This window comes from Muscardinus avellanarius (assembly GCF_963383645.1).
Source record: "Muscardinus avellanarius genome assembly, chromosome: 5".
Taxonomy (NCBI): Eukaryota; Metazoa; Chordata; class Mammalia; order Rodentia; family Gliridae; genus Muscardinus; species Muscardinus avellanarius.
In genome coordinates, this window is record NC_137790.1 from 48,407,978 (window position 1) to 48,435,174 (window position 27,197).

At 39.4% G+C, this 27,197-nt stretch overlaps 2 protein-coding genes across 3 annotated transcripts in view; one reads left to right on the forward strand and one right to left on the reverse strand.

Moving 5' to 3' along the window:
• The window catches only part of ST3GAL6 (ST3 beta-galactoside alpha-2,3-sialyltransferase 6), a gene marked incomplete at its 3' end in the record, with an annotated part of 30,223 nt that extends 13,349 nt beyond the window's left edge, over positions 1-16,874 (forward strand). The window contains exons 5-9 of one of the 2 annotated variants that reach the window (XM_080696782.1): positions 5,637-5,732; positions 9,039-9,225; positions 9,329-9,466; positions 14,838-14,990; positions 16,788-16,874. In XM_080696782.1, coding sequence (XP_080552908.1) covers positions 5,637-5,732; positions 9,039-9,225; positions 9,329-9,466; positions 14,838-14,990; positions 16,788-16,874 — 661 coding nt within the window. The remainder of the gene's footprint in view (positions 1-5,636; positions 5,733-9,038; positions 9,226-9,328; positions 9,467-14,837; positions 14,991-16,787) is intronic. The other variant, XM_080696783.1, reaches the window with a different exon arrangement.
• Positions 16,875-21,962: 5,088 nt separating this feature from the next.
• The window catches only part of DCBLD2 (discoidin, CUB and LCCL domain containing 2), a gene marked incomplete at both ends in the record, with an annotated part of 92,969 nt that continues 87,734 nt past the window's right edge, over positions 21,963-27,197 (reverse strand). Inside the window, 4 exons of the mRNA XM_080696341.1 lie at positions 21,963-22,432; positions 23,135-23,272; positions 24,104-24,153; positions 26,898-26,991. Of these exons, the coding sequence (XP_080552467.1) occupies positions 21,963-22,432; positions 23,135-23,272; positions 24,104-24,153; positions 26,898-26,991 (752 nt within the window). The remainder of the gene's footprint in view (positions 22,433-23,134; positions 23,273-24,103; positions 24,154-26,897; positions 26,992-27,197) is intronic.

Genomic DNA, 27,197 nt, shown 5'->3' on the forward strand with positions numbered 1-27,197 from the left:
GGACTCCCTGCAGTCACATCTACATTCCTGCCTGCAGGGAGGGGGAAGGGAAAGAGGGCATGTAACACTTCACTGCATCCAGCACAGAGCTAGAGCCAGTTAGTACCAACTTATGAGGGCTGCATCTTCCCAATTTCACATTTATGCCATTGGATTGGAAGCTTGAAATTAGCCATGGTGGAAGTATTTGTACTATGGGAATTGGCAAATGCCACAAACCAAAACTTCCCCCATTGATACCCTGCCCCCAGAACCGGTTGTTAAAAATTTAGTAGAAACTATACTGATGACATCTAATTGGATAGAAGTCAGTCACAAGCCTGCACCTAGCTGGAAGGTGGACTAGAAAATATTGCCTTTATTTCTCGTGTGATGACTCTGTGCCCACCTTTAAAAACAAGGAGTCCTTTTTCCAGGGACAAAGGAAACATGATGATTGAAGGACAACCAGCCATTTTTTAAAATCAATATGCTCCATCATTTCTCTGGTCTCCACGTGTTCCTGTGTTACTCTGAGGATTCCGAAGTCAATTGGTAACACTGCTTTATAACCACCACACTCAGCGTATCTTTTCCATTTGCTGCTATCGTTGATTTCTCTTAGATTTGGGTTCTTCTCTTTTTGAGGCTACCATGTTTAATGAACTTCACTAAAGGTCGAGGATATTCTAAAGAAATTACAGAAGAAGAATACTTAAAATATGCCCATATTCCAAGATCATGACTCTTTTGGGTTGTCGCCATCACAGAGAGCCTGCTCTCTGGTCCCAGGAATGCGTCTCTCCTCAGTGGAAGTAAAGCCTCTCGTCAGCAAGAAGCCACAGAAACTCTGAAGCATATAATTCCAGATCCCACTAAAGTTAGCTCCCCAGCCTTAACCACCAGCATAACACTCTGAAAGTGGGCCAGATTGTACGAAAAATACTTTAGTCTTGCAGCATAGATGGTTATACAGTAACTACATGCAAACATCTTAGCCAGGGGAAGCACCTGTATCAAGTCACTTGACTGCTAAGTGGATGGGGGTTTGTAAAAGCTTCCTGGCTGCTCACTCAAGCAGAATCCATTATGTTGGCCTCAGCAGAACTGGCTTATATTGGTTACCAGCCAAGGCAGGAAAGCACCCTTAGAAAACTTAAAAAAAAAAAAAAAAAACAATTAGACAATAGCAGTATATTTGTTAAAAAAAAAAAAAAGAGTCCTAATTCTATAAGGAACAGCAGTATCTGTATTTCTGCTCTCTCATCCTGCTGTTTTGCAAGGTGTCTTTACACTGTACCAATTTCAGCCAGGGAAGATCCTGAGGGTGAGAGGAAATGATGATTCTAAATCAGCAGAGTGAGTAATATGTTGTAAGTGCAACCACTACCTGTTTTCTAACGTCTGTTGTGGTCAAATGTTGGATAAGGATGCAGAAATCCTGGTTCACATTCCAGAGGAAATGGTTGCACTCAGTGGAATAGCAATCTCCAAGTCATAAGTGATTTTAGTTCACTGAAGGGAAAATTGATCAGAAAGGTCAGTTTCCAGAGGTGCTGAGCGGGGAGCCAGCAGGAGCAGCCAGGCCTCTACCCATAGTCTCTGGCACCGTGTTTTAGGTTCTCCTGTGTGTGAGTAACAGTGTCCTGGCTATTAGTGATTTGAACATTCATTATTGCCTGACTTGAGTAAATGCGTGGTTTCAGATCTGCAGATTTGGGGCTCCAGCTTGCAGGATGGCCTGCTTACTTCTGTACTGACTGGAGCGTACAACGCTAGGGAATGCCAGTTCTCACAGGGAGCTATCTCAGCAGCGCTTCCTGTACTTGGCCTGTATCCAACCTAAACTTCGCTATGGTGTGGCTCTGGCTGGGGAGTTGAATGAGCAGCTGGTGATGTTAGTGATGTTAGAGGTCTGGGTAGCCATGCTGTGTTCTCTTTTTCTTTGTATTGCAAGAGGGCTGTGGCGGCTCTAATTTTATGCCATCACTTGTCACTGTTTAAGCAGAAAGGAAGAGGCAGGTAAAAGGAATTTGTTTTTCTTATGCCATTTTACTTTATATTTTTGGCCAGAGGAAAAATCTTTTCCAAAAGCATCTCATAGACTTCCCTGACATCTTGTTGCCCGGGGGTGAATCCCAGGGCTCTTTCTAGGCCAGTCCTTAGCAGAGGGAGTGAGCTCAACATGGTAGGCTTCTGACAGCAGGACCCTGCTATAAGGCACAAGATGATGTTGCATAGTGGAATATGACCAACTGCATCTGCCATAGATGCTTATGCACTGAAGACAGGGTGAAAGGGTGTAATGTATATGATGCTGCTGAAGGGTGAAAGGTGAAGTAAATTTCTGAAAGCATTCAGAAATGAACACATCACAGATCTTTGGAAACGGGCAACTCTGGTTTCATTTCTCTATACTGATTGCTTCCCCCTGCATATGGTAGTGACTCCACTGGCTTTGCCTGACTTGATGAGGAACAGGCTTTGCTCCTGGGGAAAGTATAATATGTTACCACTGCTCCTCAGCAGCTATTCAGATTTTCCATTAACAGGTTCAGGCACTCATGAAATTATTTTGTTTTCTGGTTGAGCAGCTTGCAGCCTGTGTATTTCCCAAACTCTTCTGGTTTCAAGTCAGAGGGACCTGCTTCTCCAGTCAGAAATTATGAAAATAGCCCCCACATACTTAATGCAACAAACTTAAAAGTGGGATTTCATTGATAAGGTTTCCTTTCAAAGGCATCGGCACAATTTTCTTACAATAAAGCTTCTTCTTCTACCTGCCCCTTATAAAGATGGCAGAAAAGAAAATAGAAATAAATTTCCTCTCTGTTGGCAGAGAAGAAAAGAGAAAGTAAAATTCCTAAAAATGTGATATCACCGAAGTATTAAGACTTAAATTGGGAGTTCCCTCGAAGAAGGTGATTTCTGTGTGATTTCTTTCCATTTTTTCCCCAAGTCCTCAGATCTGTTGAGAATCAACGCAGGAGGAGGTTGGAGAGCCTAAGCACAAGAATAATCCTCTCTTGGTAGCTAGAGGGTCCTACAGAAGAGATCTGCCTGCAGCCCTGCACTCTTTTTTTTTTTTTCTTTGATGAGAGGATCAGTAGGATCTGCAGGAGGAGGTCCAGGTCCTCGAAGGGACTCCAGTGATGTGGTATATGTAGTGAGCTAGATAGGGGCCATCTCACCATGATACTCTTTGGCTAAGCCCTAGGTTGTGATGCCAAATATCACTTAGGTCCTAATGACCATCTGCAGTGCAGTCTGATAGAAGAGACACTTCTGTGCACAATAATATGCAGCCTACATTTGCATGCAGTTGCAAAACAGCCCTATGGAGCTGGTCATATCTGGGATGGAGCCAGGGGTCAAGTTCAGAGATAAGGCTTGTGGGTCAGGAGTCCTTTGTTGAAATTCTGCAGTCAGATTCTGGGGACATGCGGGTGGCCTGGACTCCTGGCCCTTGGTCTTATGTGTTTGGCGTAATTGGAATCAGGCAATTTCATGTCAGATTGGGAACTCCAGGCCAGGATGGATGCTGGAGCCCCTAGGGTACCTGGGCTCAGGGTAAGGAAACCCTTCTCTGGACAGGGAGTGGCCCCTTCATTGTAGGGAAATGGTTAGACTAAGTACTATAATTACACAAGTTTCTCTCCTATCCCTGTGCAGCTTGCCTCACAGGAACAGCTGTTATTTCAGTCCTGTCTCTTCTTAGCCACCTCCTCTCCAGGACTGAGCCACTGGCTGAGCGAGTGGGGAGATGGAGCCAGTTTCAGAGGTTCAGGCTCTGATCTGCATTAAACTGACCCTGAGGTTATGGAAAGGTCAAGCAAACTCTCAGTGTAGGAATTGCCTCCTGCTGTTGTATTCAAGTATGGTCCTGGAGAGAATGATGGTAGTAATACCAAGAGAAGAGGGTTTCAAGGATTCAGCAGCACTACCCTTTCAGCCGTGGACCCACAGTAGCCAGCCTTTGATAAGTTTAGCTTCCTGGAACTGAGATGAAAGGCAAACTTGTTTATAAAAGCACCTAGAGATGGGCTACTTTTGTAGTTAAAAACAGATTCAAACACATAAACACACACCCCTCGAACACATCGTGACAGGAGACATGTCCATGATGTAAGGTTTAGAGGACATGCTCTGGTGGACGGTGCACTTCTGTCCCCACCCCATATCCTTGCCACGAAGCTTCTTGTTCTGTTTAATGATTAGACACTGATTAGGCATGACTTTATGTGTATGTGTTTGCTATTGGGGCATTTCACTTCTGAGCCATACCCCCAACCTTTATTAATTTTTTTTTGGAAATAGGGTTCTGCCTCGTTGCCAAGGTTGTCCTCAAACTTGTGATCCTCCTGTCTCAGCTTCCCAAGAACTGGGATTACAGGTGTATACCACCATGCCCAGGCATAACTCTAATTTTTGAGAGCTAAGAGGACTCAATTAAAATGTGTCAAGTGTTTTCAAAATGTTAGTGTTAAAATTTATAAAATAATTCGATGAGCTAAACAAATGCCAGGTAAAAAAAAGGTAAGCTTGCAAATACAGGAATATATACCTTCTTTCTTAACCTGACAAGGTCAGTGCTAGGCTTTTATAAAAGCTCCTGCCTGCATTCCTGCATTTTCTGTGTTTAAATATTCAATGCCTTTTGAACAAATTTGATACGCATTAATTTCCTAAAAGCCTTAAGATCTTGAGTTCAATCAATCTGCTGATTTCATGGTTCTTAGAGAAACAGTGTTTTTCTTTGGACTTCCCGTGTCATGAGGGCCCTCATAGGACAGCCTCAACAGCCTTCTCTTCTGTAGTTCTGTCCCCTAAAGCAGGACGACTTATTTATTTATCAGTCTCAGTGGGAAGAGCTAGGAAATGGCTTGGCTAGCCATGGGCACTGAGAGCCAACACCACATGATCCAGGGTTCTAGGCTGAGCTTAGCTAGCAGCAGGAAGTTCCCCACTGTGGCCTACTTGAAAGCTCCTTGCCAGGAACACAGAGTGAACTTGTAGTTTGTTTTGATTAAATTCCAAGGACTAGTCCATGTTTGGGAAATTGCAATGAGCCTTTGCAGGGTACAGAGCTGCCTTTTCCCCACCAAATTCTAAACTGCATTTCTACACTTAGGAGACATAACAGAAAGCCAGAGGTGGACTCTCAGGGGAATGGGTAATGGTGGCAAGAAATGCACACATGTGTGATGTAAGACCCACTTGTATCAGTATCACCATGCAGAATCCTAGGTGGTGGGGTGTTTCTCTGCTCCAAAACTCTGGATCCAAAGGCTAGTTTCACCTCTATGGAGTATAACTTTGAATTTCTACTCAGCAGTTTTCTGAGCTTATTTTTTTTATTTTGTATACTGGGAATGTTATGCTTACTTATCTCAACAGATGGTTATGAGAATCAAACAGGAAAACAAGCTGCTAAAGGTTATTTATTGACAATGATGACATGCTCTTCCTAGAGAATAGTATTTCTTGAATTGTGTGCATTGAATCCCTCTCCAAACTTATAAGTCATAATTGGTTGATATTTCTATGTGCACAAGTGAAATTTGGCATAGGGTTCCTGAATGTAGCAACAGGTTCTTGGAGTTACTCCATTTTGTAAACAATTGCTCAACCTCTCACTTGTCTGTCTGCTCCCACAGAGTGCCATGTAAAAAGTGTGTGGTGGTGGGAAATGGAGGAATTTTGAAGAATAAGACATTAGGAGAAAAAATCGACTCCTATGATGTAATAATAAGGTAAATGTATTTTCTATTTGCTAACCTTACATTTTTTGGAGAGAATATGGCTTCTCACTTTAGAACAGCTATCCTTTAAACGTTGCTTTGCTTTGTTTGTGGACTTGATTACATAACCTTCTTTCAGTTATTGGCTAGAGTGAGGCCTAGATTTCAGGTCACTGGTGTAGCAAATATTTGTTGGGTCCACTTTTAGCCACAGGGGACATAGCAGTAGATAAGAAAAGTGCTTTGGGTCCCCATGGGGCTTACATCCCAAAGAAGGAAACAAAACAGTAATAGCAGAAAATATATAAGCGTTACAAAATCAAGTAGGAAAAGATATGATAGACAGTGATGGAGGGGTACTTGGGAAGTAGTGACCAACTTGAGAAGTAGATATTTAAGCTGGACCTAAGTGACTGGACATAATGATAAGGGAAAAGCATCCTTGCCAGAGAGCATGTTTATTGCAGATTCTCAAGAGGATATGATCCTGAGTTTGAGTGAAGCCACAAAAACCCTGTCAGGCTGGAGGGCAGAAAACTTGGGGAGACTGGTACAGACAAGAGCTGAAGAGGCAGAGAGGAGCCAGCTGTGCAGGACTGTGAACTAGGATTAGGTACTTGGAGGGAGTGAAGGAGGGAGGGAGGGAGGGAGGGAGGGAGAGAGAGTGAGAGAGAGAGTGTGAGTGTGTGTGTGTGTGTGTGTGTATGTATGATATACTGGGGATTGAGCCCACAGGCATTCTACCTTCAAAGCATACTCCCAGCCTGATTTTTATTTTTTATTTAGAAACAGGGTCTTGCTAGGTTTCTGAGACCCTCGTTAAATTGCTGAGGCTGGCTTCAAACCTTCAATTCTTCTGTCTCAGCCTCCCAAGTACTGGGATTACAGATGTGTACCACCATTCCAAGCTAGGTGCTTGGATTTTAAATATAACAGGGAGCTTTAGAAGGCTTTTAAAGATTTTTTTAGAAGCCGGGCGTGGTGGTGCATGCTTGTAATCCCCTCACTTGGAAGGCGGAAACAGAAGGATTGCGCTGGTTCAAAGCCAGCTGTGCTGGCTTAAGAGACCCTGTTTCAAAAAAAAAAAAAATTAAGTCTGGGAGTATAGCCCGGAGGTAGAAGAGCTTCCAGGGACCCCAGTACCACCAAAAAAAAAAAAAAAAAAAAAAAATTTTTTTTTTTAGGTGAGAGAGTAGTGGAGTCTGGGTATGTCTTTAAAATAGTCTGGCTGAAACACAGAGGATGGAATGTGGGTAATGAGGGGAAGGATGAATCCAGTTTAAGTGGCCCTGTTTGGGTAGGAGGTGACAGCAGCTTGGATCGGGATTGTCATGGAGAGGCAAGTAAGTGGACAGACTAGAAGTATGTTAAAGACATTAGTGTGAGGAGTAATGGGAATAGAGGAGCCATGGATGGCTTCTACTGTGCTTTCATCTGAAGATTGGCCAGGGAGTAGTTATCATTTATTGCGTTGGGGAAGATTGATGTAGGTCATTACATTCTGTAGGACTGAAATGCTTAGGAGATTTCAGTAGATAAATCACGCAGGAAGTTAGTTTCAATGGTAAGTCACCCATGAACTTTATTTAAACAAGGACTTGAGGAAATTCCTAGGGAGGGACTGAGAGAGAAGAGGGCCCGGGACTGAGGTTTGGAGAACTTGGCATGCAGAGTTAAAGAGATGGAGCATGAGATCCAGCCACAAGGTAGAGCACAGATGAGAAGGTGACACAGAAGCCACGAGAGAGGGTTTGACTGGGTCCCAGTGGTGGTGAGAGGTCTTGGAAAACAAGGGTGGAGGGAACCGCTGGGTGGTCAACCTGAAGCTCTTTGTCACTCTTGCCGAAAGCAGGCTCAGATGCCTCATGAGTTAAAAAGCCAGACTGGAATGGGTTAAAGAGAGAACGATGGATAAGGAAGTGGAGAAACCAGTATGGGCAACTCTTGAGAAACTTTTCTCTGTCGGAATGGGGAGTTGAAAAAAGGAGCTGAAAAAAGTGATAGAATCAAGGGGGGGGGGAGGATGATAGGTGCTAGAGCATACTGTTAAAATGATAACAATGAGTAGAGGAAGGGATTGGTGTGGTAAAGAGAGAACAGATGGGGTTCAGAGTGCAAGCATGGTTTTTATAATAGAAAGGGGAGCCAGGATTGCGGCTTTCCTACCAATAGTCCCTTGGATGTAGTGGTAGAAAAATAAAGATGTTTCTATCTTTGCTTTTCCAGTGAAAGGTTGAGGTGAGGTCATATCTGGGCTTTGTGTGGGTGTGTGTTAAGAACAGCTATGAATAGGCTTTTGTGGGAAAGCAGCGCACTGGGGCACCACTCTAGGGAGGTCTGGCAGTGTTTGGAGGTTTTGTTGGTCATCAAGCTGGTTTCATCAAGGTCATTTTAGTTTCTGTTCATTATCCATTTTAAAAGAAGTGGTGATCATTTGTCTAGAAAATAATTTTGAAACACTCACAAATGTCTCTACCTGTAAATGTTAAAATTTAATCATCCAGAAACACAGAGATCTCTTGTAAGGAAAACACTATCACTCTAACATTTTGAAAGTCGTTTCAAGTGTTATTGAGGCCGACTTATATTACAGAGCTAGTGGTAAAGGGCAAAACAGTATTTTTCCTCTTAGGTGACACTGTTTTGGAAACAAAGTATTCCTTTTTAATAGCATGCTTTCATAGTGTGTGCATAAACAGTCCATGTCTAACCTTGGCTGTGAGCATACACAAACATAACAGTTGATCCTTTGTGGTTCTCTAGCATTGGATATTCATTTGGTTGGGGTTGAGTATTAATAATAGAGCAGTTTTTAATGGTCACTCCACTTCAGAGCGCAATTTTGATGGGTCTTCAAGACAACTTAAATTTGATTTGTAATATATCTCACATGCTTAGAAACACGTACTACAAGACTATGTGACTATGGACAAATAATTTTATCTTCAGGGCCCTTTTATGTAAATCCAAGGGGGTTAGTGTGGCTATTCTCCAAGGTTTCTTAACACTAGTATTCTGTGGATTTATGCTTTTTTGTCTGTTTAGTCATCAGTTTCCCTAGAGGTAAGATTGAATTATCATTGGCTCCACAGTAAGCTTTCAAATGCAGATAAATATTTCTGCCTATCATCAAGCAGCTGTTTCATGAAACAGAATCATATTCTTGGCCATTATGTGTAAAAAACTAATCAACTGCCTTGTGGCTTCAGAGTATGTGATAAATGGTTATTTATCCAGTTCTGAAGCTTCTGAGAACTGTGATGAAATTGGCTCACACTCCACTTGGTCTACCTACCTTGTGTGTCTTACTACCCACAGAATGAATAATGGTCCTGTTTTAGGACATGAAGAGGATGTTGGGAGAAGGACAACCTTCCGACTTTTTTATCCAGAATCTGTTTTTTCAGATCCCAGTCACAATGATCCTAATAGCACGGTGATTCTCACTGCCTTTAAGACACTTGACTTAAAGTGGCTGTGGAAATTGTTAACAGGTGACAAAATGGTAAGTTGGTAAAATTGATCTGCCTTCAGATTAGCTTTGGTATTTTTTTTTCCTTTAACAAGATGACAATAATATTGTTTTTTCTTTATTCTTTTTTTTTCAGAATATTAATGGCTTTTGGAAGAAGCCAGCTTTAAATTTGATCTATAAACCTTATCAAATAAGAATATTAGATCCTTTTATTATCAGAACAGCAGCTTATGAACTGCTTCATTTTCCAAAAATATTTCCCAAAAACCAGGTATGTGTATTTCTTTGCGTGTTTTCAAACTAAAGATGATACAGGTGAAGGACGGGAGGTCCTTGACACTCTCAGAAACTGAGAGCCATGGAGCATAAGGTAGTTTCTGAGGGCTACATCTAAATTAGTAAAATTAGGTATCTGTGGATAAAACTTTTGCTTTTCTGATTACAAGAAAAATTAAGTGGAAGGTGTTTTTTTTCTGGCTAAAAATAATTGTTTGAAGCACTCTGAATTAGAAAGCTTCATGTTACTACAATGAAATACCGCAGACAGGCCATTTCTAAAGAAAAGGTTTTTGTTTGACTCACAATTTTGAAAATTAAGGTCCAAAATGGGGAGGCCTTATACTTGGACCTCTGGCGAGGGTGGCACATCATTGTGCATGAGAATGTGAGTGCTCACGTGCCAAGCCAGGGAACAGAGGAAAAAGGGACTAGAGCTCCATCATCCCTTTTGAGGGTATGCCTCAATGACCTAAGGGCCTCCCACTAGGTCTCACCTCTTAAAGGGCCACAGGACCTCCCAACAGTGCCTCTGTGGGGATAAGCCTTTACATATGGGCCTTTGGGGGTCATGCATCCAATTCATAGCACACACTGCTAAATATATTGCAGGAAAACAAGAGAACAATATAAATGTATAAGGACAATATAAAATAGTCGAAACATACTTTCTTTTTTTTTTTTTTTTGGTGGTACTGGGGTTTCTCGAAGCAATTCTACCTCTGGGCTACACTCCCAGACCTATTTTTATATTTTTATTTGGAAACAGGGTCTCTTGAGCCAGAGCAAGTGGCTGGCTTCGAACCTGCGCGATCCTCCTGTCTCTGCCTCCCAAGCGCGGGGGTTACAAGCGTGCGCCACTACGCCCGGCTCGAAACGTACTTCTGTAGTTAGAGGAAACAATGGCATTCAGTTCTCCAAAAAATGAGCAAAAGTTGGAAGATGACCCAGAATCAAGAAAATTTTTTTAAATTTTTGTTTGTATGCTGAAAAGACTGATTCATTTGAGGTAGTTATTAATGATAAGGGGAGAAAGTGGATAAGTGTAGATACAAAGTTGTTGAGAAGAGATAATATTTACAACATTAGCACAAAGTTTGGCAATTGGTAGACAAGCACATCTCATCCAGTGTAAGAGGTGTGAGCACTGCAAATGTGGGCAAAGATGCAGACACTATGGTAGATTTGGAGCTGGGAATATTTGCTTTCATTTCCATAGAAAAAACAAGGATTAAATTGTCAACTTAAGGTAGAATGACCTGGGATATTAGAGAATAGAAAGTTATAAAACTTAGAAACTAGGAATGGGAATTCACTAGGCCAGTGTAACTGGATTGCTTGATATATTGAATGCCCACTTGAGGCTTTGGTCATATGGTTAATATCTGACCAGAAAAAAATATTTTTCAAGCCAGGAGTGGTGGCACATGCTTGTAATCCCATCATTCGGGAGACTGAGACCAGAGGATCATGGTTCGTGGATAGCCTCAGCTACCTAGTGAGGCTCTCTGCAACTTAGTGAGACCCTGTTTCAAAAGAAAGAATAAAAAAAATAGGGCTGGGGGTGTAGCTCAGAGGTAGAATGCCCCTGGGTTCCATCCCTAGTACTGCAAAACAAACAAAAAACATACATACATGTATGTATTATATGTATGTATGTATGTATGTATGTATGTATAAATTGTATTATATGTATGTATGTATGTATGTATAAATTGCTGTATTCTGCTGCTGAGGTATGGGTACAAAATGACTGAGGAATTGAGTTCGTCAGGGTCAAGGTTCTATTTGGTGATAATGTAGGTTCTGTGAATGATGGGTATAGAATTGAAGATCTACATAGGGGGACCATAAAGTATTGTGAAGGAAGAAATTAGAAGACATGAAAAGGGGCAATGAGGGGATAAATAATGGGCCATCATTTAGCTTGAAAAGTTTTATGTAGATATGAAGGGGAGGGAGATGCTTGGATTTTTTTCCCCTATTAAAAAAAATTTAGCTGAAGTTGTGATATCAGGAACCTTTATTTTGCAGATACTTACTATTACAGTATGTCACTTAAGTTGCTTGATCTTTCCTCTAGAGCTAGTTTGAGTTATCAGGAGTCTAAAAAAGATATCTATTTTAAGATTTATATGAAGCTTTTTAAAATCATGATCTATTAGGATCATGATAATCATTAGGGAATCAAACCACCCTTACATTTTACATGCATGGTAAAAGCATGTAAAAAGCTCAAATTCTCTTGCTTTGCCTTTTAAAAAATATACTTTGGTGCACTGTAACCACATGTGATAATGATGAAGTTCAGAGTGATAGTCATTCATCATACAGTGCTTCGTGAGCTTCTCCTGATCCCCAACCCTGGCACCCCCTCCCTGTCCCTGTACATGACACTGACATTTGCACTGGTACAGGGAATCACTTAATTTGTCCTTTCTATAAAGAGCCTTACATTTTTGTTTTGCTTTTTTTTTTGTGTGTGTGTGGGTCTGGGGATGGAACCCAGGGACATTTGATCTCCGAGCTATACCCCCTGCCCTATTTTTTTTTCTTTTTTTTTATATTTATATATTTATTTTTCAGAAAAAAATCTATCCTAATATGGAATATGGACTCTAGGTACCCAAAACGATCTTGAAAAAGAACAAAGCTAGAAGATATATATTTTATGATTTCAAACCATATAAAGCTACAATAATTGAAACAGTGTAGTACTATTCTAAAGGCAGATATATAAACCATTGGAGTTAAATAAAAGCCTAGAGCTAAATTCTTCCCTATATTGTCAAGTTATTTTTGACAAGGTTTCCACGAACATTTGGTGGTGGAAATATTAATCTTTTAACTAAATATTGTTAAAAAATAATAATTACATGGAAAAGAATAAAATTGGACCCTTACCTAATCCCATATACAAATATTAACTCAGAATAGATAATAGAACTAAATATAAATCTTAAGACTATAAACTTTTAGGAGAAAATCTGGGTCATTAAACCTCACAACATTGAAATTGGCAGTGATTTCTTGGTTATGATTTCAATGGCACAGGCAACAGAGGAGTATACAAACTCCCTAAAAAATAAAAAAATATTGTATATCCAAAGACAATGTAAACAGAGTTAACAGTTACTAATAGAATGGGATAAAATATTTCCAATTGCTATATCTGAAGGTATATTAATATTCCAACTAGAAATCCTAAAAATTAACAACAATAAAGGCAAAAAATACCATTTAGAGATAGGTAAAAGACTAACATAAATAATGAATCTCCACAGATAACCAATCTTAGTTGTCTGTTGGATGGAAAGTCTTGTTTCTCTAGTTCTGGAGTGTGTTACCTATTTCTTCTTTGTAGTTAATCTCTTTGAGTATTTTCTCTAGCGCTGGTTTTGAAGACATAAATTCCTTCAGTTTCTGTTTGTCATGGAAGTTTCTTATTTCTCCATCTAATTTGATAGAAAGTTTTGCTGGGTAGGAAATTTTTGGCTGGAAGTTGTTTTCTTTCAGAGTTTGAAATATGTTACTCCAAGCCCTTCTGGCTCTCATAACTTGGTTTGGGAAGTCTGGAGTGATTCTAATTGGTTTGCCTCTGAATGTCACTTGGCCCTTTGCTTTTGTTGCCTTTAAGATTCTCTGCTTGGCTTCCACATTGGTCATTTTGACAATTATGTGGCGTGGGGATCCTCTTCTCCGATCCTGTCTAAAGGGAGTTCTATAAGTTTCCTGGACCTGTGTATCGACCTCTTGCTCTATGTCTGGAAAATTTTCTGCTATTACTTCCTTGAAGAGATTGTTGATCCCTTTGGTTTCACTTTCTTTTCCCTCCTCTATTCCAATTATTCTTAGGTTAGCTCTCTTAAAATGGGCCCATATTTCTTCAATATCAGATTCCTGCTGTCGGATATTTTTTTCTAGATTAGAAACTATGCGTTCATTTTTGGAATGATCATCTTCTAAGAGCGAGATTCTGTTCTCCATGTGGTCTAATCGGTTGTTTGTGCTTTGAATTGAGGCCTTTACTTCATTAATTGCATCCTTTATCTCTTTTTGGCTCTCTCTGAGTTCTTTTCGAAGCACCTCTATTATTTCTACAGTTATTTTCCTGATTTGATCTTCTAGAAATCTCTGATTTTCTGTTTTATCGGGTTCTGATGTTGTGGGGTTGTGGGCATTTATTGCTCCAGTATTATTCCTCTTTCCCATGATTTCGGATGTTTGTGCCTTCTCTGGGTTCTTCCCTTGGGTCACTATGACTTCACTTAATGTGTTCTGGATCTCGAGTCAGTAGTATCTCAGATCCCACTACTCCTTTACTGGGTTTTATCACAGAGTCTCCGACCCAGAGAGTCGATAGAGGCTGCTTTAGACTGTGGGGGGGGCGCCAGGTTGCACGTTCTCCTATGGTGTGATATCTCTGCCACCGCCCCTCCCCCACTGGGTCAAGACCCAGGGAGTACAGTACTGGGATTTCTCCTCTGTGGCCCGCAATTTGACTCACTGTTCTTGAGTACGCAGATGTAGCTGTACTGGCCTCGTTGAATTCGGTGCTGCTGACGCCGGTGGCAATATGGCGCCGCTGCTACGCCCTCGGCTGTGGGGCTGGTGTATTTCTTCTTGGTTTTGATTTCCACTCTGAATCCCTGCAGCGTGTGCTGAGCTCGGCCACTGGGAGCTTTAGATGCTCTCTGCGCGGAGAAATTCTGCCTGGCTGTTCTGCAGTGGCTCACCTCGGCTTGCTGTAGCCGTCCCGTGAATTCGCCGGTGCTGCCGGCAGTATGGCGCTGCTGCCGCGTCTGCTGTGTCCTCGGGCGCGAGGCCGGTGTATCTCCTCTGTGGCTCTGTTCTCGGTCCGCTTTCTCTCTGGAGCCTGGTGATTTTTTGTTTCACTGGTGATGGTGTTTTCTGGCTATGAAAGGCGCTGATTTTGTGGTAATGGAGATTTGTTGTTAGCGGGGTTCTTAAGCCCCGCTTTTCTCGGTCGCCATCTTCCCGGAAGTCCCTATTTTTTTATTCTTTATTTTGAAACAGGGTCTCACTGAGTTGCAGAGGGCCTCACCAAGTAGCTGAGGCTGTTCGCGAACCACGATCCTCCGGTCTCAGCCTCCTGAATGCTGGGATTACAAGCATGCGCCACCACGCCCGGCTTGTTTTGCTTTTTAAAAATAAAGTAGCATTCTGTGTTTAGAGCCCTGCAGTATTTGAAAGCTATCTTCTGATCTAACACTGCAGGTGAGTTTTATTTGAAAGACTAAGATTTTGATCAGTTCAGAAATCCATGTTTTATGACTAGGCCAACCAAATATGTTTTGGAAACAAGTAGCTCATTTGGATGTTTTAAAATTTCCATTCCCCTGCAGAAACCCAAACACCCAACAACAGGAATTATTGCCATCACACTGGCATTTTACATATGCCATGAAGTCCACCTTGCTGGTTTTAAGTACAACTTCTCTGACCTCAAGAGTCCTTTGCACTACTATGGGAATTCCACCATGTCTCTGATGAATAAGGTAATATACTTAAGATATAAAGTAATATACTTTGATCTTTATTGTCAAAGAGCTTGTATTTTCTCCCTCTCATTTCACTGAGGGAAAAGTTTTGAGGGATAGAGTTTGGTAGAGAGGTCATTTTACCATATACCAATTCCTAATCTGTGGGCCTCAGACCCTTGGGAGAACTTGATGGTTAGTGCCTAGAGTCATAAAACCCATTTAAGGACCAACTCTTTAGATACTATGTCATATCTGCATTAAATATAAATACAATCTTCTGTATTTGAGATATACAAATTCACCAAAAAGTAGGGCTAAGTTATTCTCATGTTATTTTTTTTCCTTTTATGTGGTATTTAACCCAGGACCTGGGCCTTGTGCACACTTGGCAAACTTTCTGCCTCTGAGATACAGCCCAAATCCTCATGTTATTTTTTTTTTTCTGTTTTCTTTTTGTGTTTTATTTAACTAGACAAGATGGTCTAGAACAATGTAACCCCATAAAAAAACTTCATTATCAGAAAAGCTGCAATTTTTGGTTTTTACTAACTCATGTTTCTCTTACATTGATATGTATACTCATAGATTTGATCCTGGAGATTTTTATTCTACCTAATAGAAAGGATTTTCCCACTTTTTAAAAAGTTCTTAGATTAGTACTGTATCACAAATGACAGGATTAAGATGTTACCTGTATTTTTAATATAGAAACATGGAATGGTTTGACATAGTTTTATCTTATGAAATCAGTTTCCTCATATTATCTCCCAACACTGGACAAGCTGAGGAAGTGGTATATTCAGGCTGTATTTTAATACTATCTTTTGTTCTCTGCCCCTCCCCCATGTCTAATTTAACACTGTGTAGTTCAAGATTTAAGTGACTAGAACAGATTTTAGAGTCATTTCTCCTTTGCCCTAATCTTTACCGTAGCACATGTGGTAAAAGTCTCATAAAAAAATAGTCTTTGGGGTGGAAATTGGGTAAGGGCTAATTGGGTGATGTGTGCATGTATGCCTCCACCATCTTGTACTTCATTAAGATGTATGACTAAAATGCACCAATAAAAATTTTAAAAAAAGTCTTGACTCCTTGAGGAAAATTAGAATATCCATCGATAGACCAGATTTGTGTGTGTATGCAGTTTTGGGAGCCAAACCCAGAGCCTTGCACCTGCTAGACAGATGCTCTATCACTGTGCTATATTCCCAGCCCCTGAGTTATTTTTTAAATACATTTTAAAATGAACCATGCTTTACAGGGGTTTCTTAATTATTATTAAATTATTATTTAATTCTTATTCTTCAATTTTGTTTTTACATGAATTTCAGGTGCTGCTTTTATTTAAAAAAACACTCTGACTTAAAATTTGGGTCTCTAGATTTATGCCATGATTCAGGATATGGGATGCTTCTATTCAAGTGCTAGGTTAAATGGAAAGAGTGTAGGGAAAGCTAAAACAAGTATAAGCAAGGAAAAAGAAAGAAGGTAACAAAACAATATATGACTTTTTTTTTTTTTCCGGTGGTGGTGCAGAGGATGCAACCCAGGGGTATTCTACCCCTGAGCTACATCCGTAGCCCTACTTAAATTTTTTTTATTTGGAAACAGGGTCTGGCTAACTTGCTGAGAGCCTAAGTTGCTGAGGCTGGCTTCTATCATCAGCCTCCCAAGTACTGAGATTACAGGTGTGTACCACCATGTCCCGCTACATTTGATCTTTATATATATAACTTTTAAGATTCAGAATAGTCCTCTGCTGTGTTCTCAGTGATTAGACAAATGGTAACCTATTCTATTTTTCTTCTTTAGAATGCATATCACAACGTGACTGCTGAACAGCTATTTTTGAAGAACATTATAGAAAAAAACTATGTAATCAACTTGACTCAAGATTGACCTACAGATTCAGAAGATAATGCTAACAGTATTAGTTTTATTTTTATACTGCAATTTTTAGTTTATTTTTAAATATATTGGATGGACTTGTTTAATAATTATGCATATGAAGTCTTGCTGCTTGGTGATTCATAACCACCAGCTTAATTTCTGTGAATATATTTATGAAAAACATAAAATATCTAGTTAAGCTATCAGGGAAATAAAATTTTGATCACATGGTTTTTAAAAGAAGCTAGATTTTGAGGTGCTTTAAGCATCTTTTCATAGTTATGTCTTAGGGCTTTGAAACTATGTAAATTCCTAATAAGGAGATTTAATTTGCTGGACAGTTTTGACTTGTGAAATTCTGAGATGTCTGTCTGGCCACAGTACACCTGGCAGGTAGGGAATTCACATAGTAACTATGCCTTCATGTAGCAAGTGAGACCAGGTCGCGGTGGAAATCTTAAGTTCAAACTGGTTTACTGTCCCTCCCCCTCCCTTCAATTAAACCATGACTGTGATGAATCATAAATTGGTAGCAGAAAGATGACATTTTTTCCCTTTCTTACATTAAATAGGTAAAATGTGAAATTCTGGATGAGTAAATAACTAAATTAATTCAATTACTAAAGTCTGGTGGATTTGCATTGTTTAAAATTTTTTTTAAATTTAACTTTATATAAAGAAGCTAAGTGTGCCAAGCTCAATCAAGGGGAGTATTCTTCAAATATTATTTTGCTTGGCTTTATTAAATTGAGTTTTCTATTTGAAGTATATTGGGAAAGGTAAGGAAGACAACAAAGCAAGTAATCCTCTAAAAAGACTTTTAAGCTGTTTTTAGACTTAAATGATATTTTCATGAAAAAAACTCAATTTTTCACGATTAATTTTAATCTTCAAGTAAAAGGCTTACCTGGCTATCTTAGGTACAAGAGAGAAGAATCTGATTGGATGCCAACAGCTAGTCCTGTAAGTGTGGTGAGTTGGTCTCTTTTCACAATTGTTAATAATACAGCCAAAGGCTGTTTTGAGGTGGGAAAATAAGAGGTGAAGGAAAAAGGAAGAAAACAATGAAGGTTATAAAAATGATGAGATTAAAAGGTGTCAGAAGCCAGGTGCAGTGGCACACACCTATAATCCCAGTACTTGGAAGACTGAGACAAGAGTATTGAAGGTTCGAGGCCAGTCTTAGCAACTTAGCAAGACTGTTTCAAAATAAAATATAAAATAGGGCTGAGGATCTAGCTCAGAGGTAGAACACCCCTGAGTTCAATCCCTAATTCCAAAAGAAAAAAAAGACTGTCAGAAGAGAGGTCTGAGTTGAATAAAGATTTATCTTTTGAATAACAAATATTACTGGGAAACATGGCTGTTACTGACACCTATCCTACCTCCCCAGTGAAAGTGTGAGACTGGGAATATCAGCTCAGGGTCAGAACAGGAATAAATGAAGTACTTTAAAGTAGGTTTGGGGGTGGGGGCTAGTTACTGATTATACAAACTGTTTCTGTCAATATCAGTGTATGTTTGCATAGTGCCATAGTTTTGATTCTTCTAATAACTCTGAGGTGGAAAGGCAAGTCCTCAATGGGAATCCACGTGTTTCGCAGGACACGTCCTCACAACACACAGATACGGGCGGCACCTTGGCTGCTGATATATTTAGTGTGATATAAAATGAATCAAGATTCAAAAAGGATGGTGCTGGGCATGGGGGAAAACACTCTAGTAACATTTCCAAATGTTTCTACAAGTACTATAATGCCATAAAATTCCTGAGTGATAAGAAAATGTAGAAGTCTGACATTTTGTATAGTATGGCAAAAACCTATAAACCTCAAGGTTCTTTTATTTAAGCCAAATAATCTGAACAAGACACATATATACAATTTATTAAAAACACATGAACACATTAAACTCTCACTATTTATACAATCTAAATTCTAGCAACATATACAAATACTGAGTGACTACAGTACATGCCGAGGTAAGAAAAGTACATTCTGGGAGAATATAACTGACACCCAAGCTGTTTTTACTTCCAAAATGTATTTCAATACATGTTTTATTTCTACCTTTCCCAGTGCCAAACAAAACAAAACAAAAACAGAAGATAAAGAAATTGGTCACAAGTTGGATTATATAAGAACTGCTGCCACAGTTGATCTAAAAAGTATTTTAATACCCATCCAGCTTGTACTTGGATTTTGCAGTTTAGGGACTTCAAGTTCTGAACCAAAAAGCAGAGCTTTTTTTTTTTTTTAAGGCAGAGGTTCATGAGTTTTCTTAAAAGGGCTTGAGAGCTTCTGATGTTCCGCCTAACCTACTGGTTCTAATCTGATGATGTTTCTGTAGCCCTTTTGCTCTGCAGGTGACAGTGTAGAGCCATGGCAAAGAAGCTCAAGCCTTACCGCTCTCCGCAGCCCTGTGGCCACACTTAGAATCAGATAAGCTCATATTCTGCTTCCCTCTACCCAGTGAGGGGGCAAGGGAAGAAGCAAAAACTGTCTATAACATAATTTTAACTCCTGTAAAAGTTCTTTACTTGAACCATTTTCACCAACAAATAAACCCATTGTTCAATACAAAGTGCAAATAGTGAAACGTGAACTTACATAACTGCATTAGACCTGGCACATACAACAGGATCCATTTAGATTTACAGCACTTAATAAAATATAAATCAGAATTCACAATATTTTTAACCGTGCTGGTTCCTGGAATCAAGTAACAGCCAAGTCAGAGTAATTATATGAAACTTATAATGGCCACATGCCACACTGCTGTCTGATTCTATTTCTAAAGTCGTATTATTAGGAAACAAAATTTAATCCAATAAACCACAGTAACTTAAGTCTTAAATATTTCAAGCAAAGAATAAAATTCAAGGGAATTTTGTCAAATATGGTTTCTTTCACATTTTCAGTTACTTGATTGTCTCTTAAAGCTGTATATGTATCAGACATGTAAATGTATTAAAAACAAATAACAAAAAAGCCTTTAATATAAAAACAAACTAGAGAGAAAGTACAAAACCAGAAAAACCATTTGAATCAGGCTCAGCTCTTCATTTGGAAAGTATATAAAAATAGTAAAAACTAGGTATTTTATTATAATCATTGGTAGTTCAAAGACAGCACAGTGGCAAGGAGAATCAAGTCTTAAAATATCATTTCAGAAAACATTTCAGAAAACAATTGCTGCTCATTAAAAAAGGAAGGAAATAAAAGAAAGTTCTGAGAAAAAGTGATTAGGTCACACAATTATATAAAAATAGTGTTTCTTTGGGAAAATTAAATAGTTATTGAAACATCTCTCTTAAAGCTTTAAACAAGTTTATGACTTGAACATACTCTCTGTGTACTAAGGATGGTTATGAACAATAAAGCAACTGGTTTACTCTGTTCCCACCTGAAAGGGGATAACTGCAATAATAGATGTGCTTTACACATTCACTTATGGTTTAATAAAAGTTCAACATCTGTGCTTTTGGTTCAAATATTCTGAAAAAAAATATGCATTGATTTTTTCAATGAGTGAAATTGTGCCTGAATTCAAAAAAATAAAAAGCAAATAAAACTAAAACCAACAAAATCATACAAAAGGAAGGTAGGGAAGCTGCAGAAATAAGCAGTTCTCATCTAGAAGTGATCTTTTAGAATACTGATGTACTTGTAGAAGCAAGCAAAATGAATACTGTTCATCTTTATTCATAGTCAGTGAATTCTGGCAACATCATAACCTGGTGGAATGAGCCAACAAATGTCTAGAACCTGATGGGAATGTACACTGGAACATTTAGTCTAAAACTAAGGTTTATGGAAAGGGGATATCAAATTTATATGTTTATCATCCGGTGAACTTAAGTTGTCTTGCCAGCTTAGGGATGGGTTTTGCCCTCTAGGCTAATATATTACAGATGGTTTCTAATTTAACTCATTTGAAATTAGTTCTGGGAAGGTCATGAACAGTGGTGGCAAGTTGCCATGATATATCAAACAATTTCATTTGCTAGTATGCTATTACATAAAGAACTACTCATGCCTCTTACCACAGACAAAAGGCACAACCACACAGTACTGAAGAATACATGTTGGGGTCTATTATTCTTATAACAGTTATTGAAGAAAACAGAAATTTAAAAATTGTCTAGAAATCATACAATACTGTGAGACTGGAAAAGTGTGTGTGTGTGTGTGTGTGTGTGTGTGTGTGTGTGTGTGTGTGTGAAACCAAAGAGGACAAGTTCTGGTTCCTTTTTAATTATATTACTTCTGAGTGAAGGGGAAAGGGTATCCTTTAGCTTTTCTAAACTGCAAATTGCTTCTCTCCTGATTCCACATAGAGAAATATAAAGACATCAGAGGATCTGATTTCTTATGATGGATAATGCAAGCATTACCTATTGGAAAAACTCAAAATATTTTATAAATACAAGAATGGGGTTAACCAAGAAGGGCCCTGGGCAGAAGGAATGAGCAGGGATGAAGTGTTAAAGCTTTTAAGAGTGTCAACAAGTAGAAAGTCAGTCACCCAGCTCATTCCAAGTCAAGAGTTTCCCAGCTATGTTTCTTCCTAAGGGGAAAGACAGATGCAATCAAAACAATCCTTATCTCACTAGTTATTTAAACAAAATATCCAGAAAGCAATATAGGAATAGAAGAGGAGGAAAGGATGATAGTACCCACCTTTCACAAAGGGAGAATTCAAGCCATTAGGTATTTCAAGAACAGTACCATGCGCTATTGCCAGTCGGGCTTATAGAACCATCTCTTGAGTTCATTAATGTACCTGCAGCATTGTAATAAATACTCTCAGTGATTTTCAGTTTCTTTGAAGTGCATTGTAGGGAGCTTTTTCTGTATTAAAAATAGTGTTTTACAGTAGTAACAAATAGGATGTTTAACAGGCAAGCAGTAATTGTGCCACAGCAACACCTTTAAAGCAAGATGGCAAACAAGTAGTTTCCTATACCTCGGTCACCACATTTTCCCAACCACTTCAGTGACAGATATGTAATACATTCTATATATTACTACTAATAATAATTAAAAAAAAGGCCATGTGCTTTAAATCAATGCTTTGTAAAAAGCAGCATCACCTTCAAAGGATTTCTTTAAAAACACCACAATCCCCATCCCTTCCTGCTCCTGATACTTCCTGTGTGCTCTGTGGCACCTGGTACACCAATTCATCTGGGGCGGCAGGACCTGGCTTCCCACCTTTCGGGGTATCATACTGGGCCCTGGCTGAAGAGCAGCTGTCAGTCCTAGAGAGAAGTGTATTGTAAGTTCCCACTAAAGGGGGAGGCTGGCTCCCTGTCGCTTTGAATGTGGAGGTGGAGGGCAGACCAACTGAAGCTGTGGGGTGCCCGGACATGTCCATGACAATTGGGGTTGCATACTCAGGCCCAGTGATTGGGAGTGGTTCAGCATAGGCATGGTAAACTTCCTGCACTGGAGAGTTGTAAGGATCCAGGTCTGCATAGCCTGCTTCTTTTCCTTCTTCGGGTTTAAAAGTAGATCTCTGATGAAGAGTACCAACAATTCCTCCCACTAGTGGCTGTGCATACTCTGCAATATCACAAAACACAAACAGAAACTATTACCTTACTAATGGAGAGATTACATAATTGAAGATGGTAGCTGTAGATTACACTGATATAGTTCTTTATGGCACTATTATTTCTATCAACACAGACATAATGGATTTTCCACCCTCCAGAACCAACTTCAAAAATTAAGGGTTTTACCTAATATCCCTCTGTAATAAGTTAGCATTCTAGAGCATCATTTGTGTAGTTTTGCAAAAGACTATAGATGTCCTTTAGGTTTAGAGACAGTATTTCATTGAAAAAGAAACATTTCATTATTAAAGTACTGGTCTTAGAAAATAATACTATTTTTTTCCTTTTCAAATATTAGAAAATGTTTAAAATAAATGTGTACTAGGATAATAGGACACTGTAAGGCTCTTTCTGTCTTTCGTGCTCTTATCTTGACACTCTTCACACTCTGTCCCCACCCGAAATGAAACTCCAAGTCAACAGATAAAATGCCCACAGCCTTTAGAAATGAATGCCCCACTTTTATAAATAGAGTATCCAAGACACAGAAACGACTATCCCCTGGTTATCTTTTTAAAATGCCTACCTTCAGAAAATTGTTCATCTTTAACATATAAAAAGGATCAAATATATTGTAAATCCCAGAGCACTTTACAGAAAACATAAGCAGTTTCCTCTAGCTGGTGTCCAAAGGCTGCCGCATAGTTACCTGCAGAGTCAGTCTGTAGCATCGTAGTGACTTCTCTTGGACTCAAGTGATTAACTTCACTACTGCTATAGCGAACTGGGGTTTCCTCATGTTCCACTGCTTTGGCAGGGAGAAACTGCTTCATTCCTTTCCACCAACCTTCATTGTGATCATAAGCCAGAGAGACCATTTTATTGTATAACAAATAAATATGTATAGAAACTAGCCCTCATATTCAAGCTTATTTTCTGCTTTGATATTAGAATATCCAAAATGGAGCACGGTAAAAATCTCTGTCAAGCAAATATGCAAAAGCAAATCACTGTTATTGTGCGTAGCTAGATAGAATGTCTAGTGTAGGGGTGGATTTAGTAGTTTTTTTTTTTCCTGGAGAAAAAAAAAAAAAACACAACTTGGCAAGATCCAACCCGGGGTTCCAGAAGCAGTGTGACCTACCCCACTACTGTCCTTTTTTGATCTGGTCAAAACAGTGAACTCGCTTGCTTCAGGAGGGATCCCAGGAAGGAGGTGAAGTGGCAGGGGCCTGGTGTTACTTGTGGCAATTCAGAGAATGGCAACTCGCTAGAGAAGGCAGACCTCAAGGACTCCTTGACTGCCAGGACTCCACTTGGCAGAGTGACACACTGGGCTATTAGGGCCACAGCCACTGGTTTTTTAACTCAGTGCTCACATAGGCCACACATAAAGCTGGTCTCCCCAAGAGAAACGGACACACAGGGCAAACCAGATAAGTTTTCCAGAAAAGAAAATGAACAGAGCATGTGTTAGGAGAAATGTGCACTTTTCATTTTATTGCTCATTAATTAGAAGAGATTTTGCAAAGGTGTAAAGATGGTGAGAAGAGGAATGCCACTTCCCTAATAGTATGAGGATTCTGTGGGCCTTGAAGGACTTTCCCCTTCACTACTGCCACATGTAGGGGAGGGAGTTCTCTCTGCTGGATAGGAATGCAGAGTCCCCCTGAGTTACCTGCCCGGTCCCAGTATGGCAAGTCATAGGTACCTTCAGTTTTTTTCTTTCTGGAAAAATACGGGGGGGGGGGAGAGTAAGTAGTGAATTTGCTGGTAAGAAACCTCTGAAACTACAGCAAAACCCACCAAAGTTAATAATTAGTAGAGTGTCTGCATTTCTACTTGTTCTACCGGAGAGAGTGTTCTCTTTTACCTAACTTTCAAAATAGCCACTGATGAGGATTATAAATTCAGGAGCTTTTATAAAGTTACCTAGTTACCTATATATTATTCACTCAAAAGTAATAAATAAAAAGGGCCAAGTCTATAAATTAAAAGTCTGAATCAAATAAAAGGCTCAGCCCTGACAGATGGGCTGTTCTAGTTTCAAGTGCAAATTTCACAAATCAGTCAACACATAAAATTCACAGAACTGGTTGGTTTCCTATTCTGTAATTTTTGCCAACTTCCTACTTCTACTGTCCTTGGTCCAGGGAAGTTTAATAGATAGCGTTCCTATCACCATCCCAGCACAAGTCAATGCTATCACAACAGTGACGAGTGACAGAGGGAGGAGAGGCACTGCACAGTCCCAGAGGAGGTAAGAGCCACAGTGCAATGAACAAGACTGTTTCACTGTGCCGAGCCCAACCTTGGGATTCTGATTTGTCACCTTAGGAGAAATCTCTCCTTTTGTTAAGAATTATGTATGACCCTTTTACACACACACACTCAGACACACACAGAGAAAGAGAGTGTGCATGCATGTGTGCTCAAATGAAACGATAGTTTCTTTTTTTTAAATTTTTTATTGGTAAGCCAGGTGCGGTGGCGCACGCTTGTAATCCCCACGCATGGGAGGCTGAGACAGGAGGATCACGCAGGTTCAAAGCCAGCCTCAGCTACTTAGGCTCTCAGCAACTTAGTGAGACCCTGTTTCCAAATAATATATAAAATAGGTCTGGGAGTATAGCCCGGAGGTAGAAAGCCTCTGGGTTCCACCCCCAGTACCACCAGAAAAAAAAAAAAAAAAATGGTGCATTATATTCATGAAATGGTATTTTCTGATTCAAGAATATAAATCTAATTTAACTAAAATCAGCCTGCTCTGCAGGCAACTAGAAAGCAGAAATTATTTGTCTACAAATAAAGGTAAGATGGCTATATGATTTTTTCAAGATTGCAAATTGGCTTTCATAAAGAGACCAAGTCATTTGCTTTTCCTGCTGAAAAATATTATCTACAGTATAAAATTATGTTTTTGTTATTAATATTAAAATATCATTTTAAAGTCTGGCTATATTTACATTGCTTTAGTATTTCAAAAGAAAGTATAATATAAATTTGTGGAAGAGATGGTAGGTATTGAAGTTCTTAATAAAAAACTTGAATGGTAAAGAAACAATAAAATATGGTTATTTATTAAACATTTCTCTCTGAAAATCCTCTAATTATTTTAAGATTAAAATTTTAAAAAGTAATCTTTTCTAAACTGAAGTTGTATACCTTATACAACTAGAACAAAAAGTTAATGTTATGAATATTAATCAAGAGTTATACAACAGATTTTATATACTAAATCTCAAATGACAAAGCTTTATTATTTATTCATTATATATATGTGCCAATGGATGGCAGAGATTAAAGAACATGTCATAGTTGTTTTTATTATTATTCAATAGTTTCTACAAACCCTTAATGGCATCTACTACTTTATTCCTTGTTATGAAGCTAACCATCAGTGATTTCATGTATGTGCTGACTGGTAATCTCATTCTCCACTCAGCCCTCTTGTGCTGAACACCAAGCATGGATTCCCACTCCTGCTGGGATTCCGAGTGTTCAAGGACCCTTTAAGCATCATCCCAAAAGAATCTCAGAGCTTGACCTGTTCCTCCTTCTTAATTCAATTTCCCTTGCCTTATCCTCACGCCTCTGTGCTTTTACCACAGTGAATTATATTTTATTTATTATTCTTTGAGAGAAAGCAGTGGATAAGAGTTCTGAAACCTGCTCGCAAACTGCACTTTGCTGGTATCAGCAGGTCATCTTGGCGAGTCATCTGTGCTGCTGGCCTTATTACTATTGCTGTTGAGGTCACTGAATGCACCACACTCTCTCCTCTCTGGGCTTTCAGAATGTGCTTTCCCTACAGAGTTACACCACACTCTCCGCTCAGCCTTCCCAGCACTATGCTTCTGGGACCCACATGCTTCTCCAGTTTCCTCTAGTGGCAGGGCTTCTCTGGTGGGCAGTGACTGACAGTTTTCTGCCCTGTATTCTCTCCTAATCTGTAAGCTTTGGGGTTCATCACTGGACTACTCAGCACTTGGCTCAATGCTTGGCACAGAGGAACAGTCAAGTATGTTGAATGGCTGAACAAATAAAAGTTATCCTCTTTTTCTACCAAACCTGTCCCACCTGCTATTATCTTAACTCATGACTAGCTGGCTAATGGTCTAACTGCAAAAGCCAGAAACTTCAGATCACCCTAAATCCTTCTTTTCCTCGTTCTTAGTAAATAAATAGTCAACTCTCTTGATGCCTCCGTGTAACATGGTCCCCACCTTCTCTACAATCACTGTGTCATGTTTCTGGAAGGACTAACTCGTTTCCTAATTCATGTGGCTGCCTTTTCCCATTTCTCTCAGTAACTGTGGAACTGAACTTACTAGTTTTTAATGGGAATAAAGGATAAACGTGTAATCACTCTTTCTCACACAGGGGAATTTACGGCATGTCTATATTTAGTTTTTGCTTCACATTGTTCCTCCACCCCCAGGACCAGTCAGGTGTGTTAGCTCTGTACTAACCTGTTTCTCCAATGCCAGGCACACACTAATATGAGGATGAGGGTAGTGAGGACCATGACTAGCACAGGGACAAGAACCGCAGCCAAAGCTACATCTAAAGTTATAAAGACAAAAAGCCCATTAACATCAAATGCAGAAAAAAAAAAAGAACAAAAGACTGAACCATATCATTGTCCAAACGCTTTTCTTTCTTATACATCATTTATGAAACAAGACTGGGCATTGGACATTTACGGTTTATTCCACTTTCGAATAAGTTTAAAATCTGCATAAGTTTTAACTCATCAAAATAAAATTGAA